Genomic DNA, 6,444 nt, shown 5'->3' with positions numbered 1-6,444 from the left:
GAAATTGCTTGTAAGTTCCCTGCTGTTTCTCTCTGTACCTTTGCATCTGTTGAACTGTTTCTGCCTGCCTGGAAGGAAGCCGCCTCCTCATTATTTGTGTTCATTCATCAAGTTTCAGTGTATTATCGCCTCTATGAAAGGAGAGATTATCTTCTCCTACCTGCTCTGGCCAAATTAATCACCCCTTTCTGTACTCTCCCCACTAAGCCTTATTCTTAAACTTGGTGTTGCACCTGTAATGTAATTATTTGTGTCTGTATTACCCACTAGACTGTGAGTCTCTGAGACCAAGGGTATTTATTGTCTTATTCAAAATTTTGTGGGGCGGCTGGTTGGCTCAGTTGGTTAGAGCGCAGTGCTCATAACACTAAGATTGCCGGTTCGATCCCCATATGGGCCACTGAGATGCTCCCTCCACAACTAGATTGAAACAACTACTTCACTTGGAGCTGATGGGCCCTGGAAAAACACACTGTTCCCCAATAAAAAAATTTTTTTTTAATTTTCTTCCTAGATTCTGAAAGAATATAGTATTTCATTCATTCTTTCCTAGAAATATGTATTGAACTTAGGCATAGGGTGATGACAAAAACGGCAGTTTTCTTGTCCATAAAATCCTTGAGCATTGGACCTTGCCTTGCCCAGCTTCCAGCATGGGATCTGATATCTAGCAAGGAACCAGTATAGACTGACTTACTGAATGAACAAATGCATGCCAAGCCTCTGTGTACATATTGGTCCCTGTTGGCTCAAAAAGTACTCTTCCTCCCTTCTTTGTTCTAGCTCCGTGAGAACCAGTATGGCAAATCAGCTGAGAACCCAGGCTTCAGAGTCAGCTCAACTTGGGTCCACCCCTGATTTTGTTGCTTATGAACAGTGTGGCCCTGTTTCAGTTTCCTCGCCTGTAAAATGGGCATGATAAAATCTACTCTAAGCGTTGTTGGGGAGGATTAAATGAAACTATATATTTAAAGCACTTAGAATGCCTAAGACATGATAAGGACCAATAAGTAGTAGCTCTTGCTATTTTAACGAATCCTTCAGAACTCAGATCAAGTGCACCTCCTCTGGGAAATCTTCCCTTACACCTTCTAACGCCCACCTGGTTAGATGCCCTGCCTACAGATTGCTATAGCATTACATAGCGTTATGTGCTGACTTCTCTCATAGCATGTATCACAATTATTGCAATTAGTTGAACAATGTTTTTGAGCTTCTACCAGATTCTAAGTGTTGAGTATAGGATGATGGGAGGAAAAAAGATTTTCTGGATTGTGAACTGCTTGAGAGCTGGAACCCTGTCTTACCTTTGTATCTCTAGCCTCTAGCCTGGTGCCTGATGTACAGTAATTGGCCAATAAAGACTGACTCACTGAATGAACAGAGTGGACCTACTTTTGTTGTCTTGGTAGTTTTCGTATTTTTTTGTGCTTATTGGTTAGACTATTACATGAGTCTCGAGGGGTTCAGCATTTCATATTTAACTACTCTTAGTGTGTATACATCACATGCTTTGAGTTAGCCTCCCCAGGTTTAATGGTTGGATCAGCAGGTGAGATCATACTACTTACTCCTCTCTTTCAGATTCTATGACAAGGTGCTTTCTTTGCATGAGGATTCAGCAACTCCTGTGTCTAACCCTTTGCTTGCATTTACTCTCATCAAACGCCTACAGTCTGACTGGAGGAATGTGGTCCATAGTCTGGAGGCCAGTGAGAACATCCGAGGTAATGAGGAGGAGGGCTGGAGGGTAAGAGACGTTTCTGTCTCCTGACTCAGTGGAAAGGAGAGAGATTCTGATGGGATGTGATGAAGGATAATAAAGTGGGTAGGTATTATTTGATCTCCTTATTACAAAGAACTAGATCCCCTTGTTAATATGTTTATATGATTATGCTGGGGTGCCAAAAAAATGTATACAAGTGGACACTTTGGTCAACGTTGCTCAAGCAGATTTGTCATAATCAGAAGTGTCAGGACGCTGATGGTAACCACTTTGAGCACCTCTTGTCATTACAGAAATCAAACGTGACTTGTACTCATCTTTTGTTATCGGTATATATTGAGTATTACAATTTTAATACAGTTTTCCTTTCTTAAAATGTGTATACATTTTTGGCACCCTCGTATATTAGGAAGTATTTCGTGCCCATTATCTTGTTTAATCTTCACTACAGTCCTGTGAAGAGCTACAGGTTATATCATCCCATTTACATGAGTAGAAAGTGATATCTTCTAATAATTTCTATTTTATTAAGTTGCCGCTACAATGTGATCTGTAGCAAGATCACTTTCCTAATTTACTCTACTTTGTACTTGAAGAAGTTTGTTGACTTTGGGGAAGTTAAGAGGAAGAAGAATTATCCCCACAAAGGGCAAGACTCCTGGAGACAGATATGATGGGACAATGTGATAAAGGTTGTTTGCCTTAGTTTTTACTCCAGAGCATTTCTTCCTCTTGGAGAAGATTGTATCAAGCATTCTGTCTGTGCCAGGAACTTGCCACTGGGATCAAACACAGATCAAACATTATCTTTGCTCCTGAAATATTTGAACAGGTGATGATTATGCCTTGCATGTATTAAATGCTCACCGCCTGTCGTTTGAATGGTGGGTTGATGTTTTCACGACCTATACAGCTCTGAAGGATGGTTATGAGAAGGTGGAGCAAGACCTGCCAGCCTTTGAGGACGTGGAGGGAGCAGCAAGGGCCCTGATGCGACTGCAGGATGTGTACATGCTCAGTGTGAAGGGCCTTGCCCGAGGCGTCTTTCAGAGAGGCACTGGCTCTGCTGTCACTGAGCTGTACAACCCCAGACGGCTTTTCTCCCTCACAGCAGATGACTGCTTCCAAGTTGGCAAGGTAACCGCATTCAGAGAGAGGGTGAATGGCTAGGCTCTGGTTTCTTGTGGATGAAATAACTATATCCTGATTGCTTTTACATGTTTCTAATCCTGACAGCAAACTTGGAAATTTGGTGTTAGTCCCCATTTTCAGATTTTAAAAAACTGAGGTTCAGAGAGAGTCCATAAACTGGCCTAAGGTTACAGAATTTTAAGTGGCAGAACTAAAATTTGAGCCCAGGTCTTTTTAACTTCGAACCCCAAGCTCTTTCCATGATAGTTAAAGTGACTGCATACTTAGGACACTATTGAGAATTAAAGGGGTGTTGTTAGCCAGGACAACAGATATAAACTGGGACTGGCCTGGGTAGAATGGTCCTTTGATCACCCTAAATGCAGCACCCTGCCTGTAGAGGAACAGCTGAGTGGAAAGGACAAGCAGGATTAGGGGTAGGAGAAGGGATAGGAGAGGGTGATGGGAAGGTAAAATCATGGAAACTCAGCCTCCTGAGACTTTTTGGAATCCCTTGCACATTTCCTAGGCATTTAGTAAATTAGTGTCCTAGAACAGGCCATTCACTCTAACATTACTTGAGGAAATAGACTTCAGGAACCTTCTATATGAGATAGTTAACTGATCTTTGATCATAAGTTAGAAGCACACTTGAGGTCATTTTACAATACACTCTTTGTTAGCCTTGGCCTTAAAAAGTAAAGGAGTAAATCCTTTTTAATTCTGAAGATGCATATTGCAGGGAAGTAAGTTTTTGCCAACCCCTGTAGTATTCATTAGCCAAACTCAGAGTGGGCCTCATGTGTCCTGATTCCAAGTTTTGGAGATCAGTCTTCCAAATTAATGCAGAGTGGGTTGCCCTAAGCCTCTGTATGTACCAATTTTCCTTTTCTGAGAGCCTGAATGGAATCAGAGCTCAATCATCATGTTTATGGCTTAATTTAAGGTTAAGGCTGTTAAAATAGTTCCATGTATGGTACCAATATATGCTTCTTAGTGAGGCCTTTCTGAGACTAAAACCATACATTGAAAATTTAGTAAGTTACTTGCTAAAAGTCTCACTGACAATCTGTATTTCTGTGTTTATGTACTTTGAATGATAAAACATTTCAAATATAAGAAAAGTACATAAAATAACAAGCAATTATACCTATAGTTGAGATGAAATATATGTTCAGATTTTTCTGTATTTGTTTCAGATTTTTAAAAAAGAATTTACATATAGTTCAATAAAGCCTCATTCCTTGTTCTTCTTACCATCCTCTCCCCTTTTTGTTCTTCCCTTGCTCAGGTATCGGGTAAGTGTTTTCCTGAGCCATATAGTATATACTTTTTTGAGTCCAGCTCCTTTCACTCAGCACATTATATTTTGAAATTCATCCATGTTGTTGCACTTATTAGTAGTTCATTCCTCTTTATTGCTGAGTAGTATTCCATTGAATGAATATACCACAAACTGTTTATCTAGTCTCCTGTAGATGGATACTCATATTGTTTCCAGTGTGGGCTACTGTGAATAAAGCTGCTAATAACATTCTTCTGTAAGTCTTTCTGTGGACATTTGTTTTCATTTCTCTTGGTTAAATACCTGGGAAGTGGTATTACTAGGTCAAAGTATAAGCTTTGATAATTATTAACATGTGGCCAAATTTGTTTCATGTACGTATCTCCAGTTCCCCCCTCCATGGATTATTTTAAAGCAGATCCATCTTTCTATTTTCTGAAATTCTTATTGTCTAATTCTACTACCCTACTATTGTGTCTGTTGACTCTTGTTCATGATTGATTAGTTCCTGATATGGTTTAATCATGTTTGATTGTGAGCTTATTTGTAGTAGTACTTTTTTTTCCCCCTAAGAGAATCTCTGTGCCCAGAATTGTGGGAATATCCCCCCAGGGTGTTTTGGGTTTCTTCTTCCAGGGACTCTGGTGGCTTTAGATCCTTTTTCTTGTCCCTATAATTACATCCACATGACATTTATTTTATAACTGGAAATTTGTACCTTTGGACCCCCTTCACCCATTTCTTCCATCTCCTTCTCTACACTCCCCTGCCCCCCTCCCCCAACCAATCTGTTCTCTGTATCTATGGGGCTCAGGGTTTTTTTGTTTGTTTTGTTTTTGTTGTTTTAGATTACATATATAAGTGAGATCATATGGTATTTGTCTTTCTCTGTCTGACTTAATTCACTTAGCATAATGCCCTCAAGATCCATCCGTGTTTTTCACAAATGGCAAGATTTCATTCTTTTTAATGGCTGAATAATATCCGTGTNCTGGAGACTGGTTTAGTTTCAAAACCCTGGGGTAGCCATTCTCAAATAGCCCTGCTTGGAGATCAGAGACATCCTGGGACTTGACAGGCTTCCCATTTCCTTCCTGGGGCACACAGGCCCAGATTCTCCCTCCTTAGTTTATGCTTGATTTGAACATTTAGCTCCCTGGAAGCACTGTGAGGCAAGTCATCTTCTATTCTCGGGTTCTGTTTTATAGTCGAGGGCCTCGCCCTTGAGAAATCTTTAGGTCAGGCTCTGCTTGAAGTGATTGAAATACCCCCACCCTACCATTGTCTCTAATTCTTTACTTTCATCCCTTTCCTCTTGGGAAGTCCTCCACTCTTGCAGAAGGACTCCTATATACTCTCCTGCTCTTGTACACATTCACATAAATTCATATCCTTTTTGCTTTGATCACACTTTTTCCTTTTACTTCCATTGTTATTATATTTTGGGGAAATTAATAATTTTAAAACAAGGGGAAGATTCTTAGAGGGCAGCACTAGAGCTCGTAAGTCTGCCTTATGATAATAAATTTTAATAATATAAACCCCGTTAGTGTGTTAGAAGTAGAATAACCATAGTATACCAGGAAAGGAGACAGCATCTTCTGCTTATGTGAACACTGGTAGGACATCTGAGGAGGAAAGAAATTACCTAGAAAGGTGATCACTTCTGGCCCCACAATTTCTGGCCCTTTTCTGCAAATGCCAGCAAGCCAGAAAGGTTGGAAGTATGCTGGACACCCCTACGTCTTCACTCCCCATTAGCCATCACCAGTTTCTGTATGGTCTACTTCCTACATATCTCCCTTGAATCCATCCCATTCTTTGCCCCCACTGTCACTGTTAGGATTCAGATTACCCTTGTCTCTGGCTTACAGTTTTGGAGTAGCCTCCCAACTGGTCCTTCTGCCTCCAATCACTTCCACTTCTGAACCCTACTTCCCGCCCTTTCACAGATTTATAAACATATCATAGTGCGTCCCATTCTCACTTAAAACCTTCTGGTGACTCCTAATTGTACTCAGGGTAAAAACCAAATTTCTCAGCAAGATCTATGAGGTCCTTCTCACTTCTGTAGTCTATCTATGCTCTCCCCATACACCCTGTGCTCCAGCAATTCGAAATTGCTTGTAAGTTCCCTGCTGTTTCTCTCTGTACCTTTGCATCTGTTGAACTGTTTCTGCCTGCCTGGAAGGAAGCCGCCTCCTCATTATTTGTGTTCATTCATCAAGTTTCAGTGTATTATCGCCTCTATGAAAGGAGAGATTATCTTCTCCTACCTGCTCTGGCCAAATTAATCACCCCT

The 6,444-nt window shown here is 40.7% G+C and overlaps 1 protein-coding gene across 1 annotated transcript in view; it reads left to right on the top strand.

Moving 5' to 3' along the window:
- P4HA3 (prolyl 4-hydroxylase subunit alpha 3) overlaps nt 1-6,444 on the top strand; it is a 62,722-nt gene that overhangs the window by 6,467 nt on the left and 49,811 nt on the right. Inside the window, exons 2-3 of the mRNA XM_019649327.1 lie at nt 1,585-1,727; nt 2,640-2,863. Of these exons, the coding sequence (XP_019504872.1) occupies nt 1,585-1,727; nt 2,640-2,863 (367 nt within the window). The remainder of the gene's footprint in view (nt 1-1,584; nt 1,728-2,639; nt 2,864-6,444) is intronic.

This window comes from Hipposideros armiger, unplaced genomic scaffold (assembly GCF_001890085.2).
Source record: "Hipposideros armiger isolate ML-2016 unplaced genomic scaffold, ASM189008v1 scaffold_132, whole genome shotgun sequence".
In the NCBI taxonomy this organism is placed as follows: Eukaryota; Metazoa; Chordata; class Mammalia; order Chiroptera; family Hipposideridae; genus Hipposideros; species Hipposideros armiger.
The sequence above is the reverse complement of the archived record's forward strand: the minus strand, read 5'-3'. Positions and strand labels throughout refer to the sequence as shown.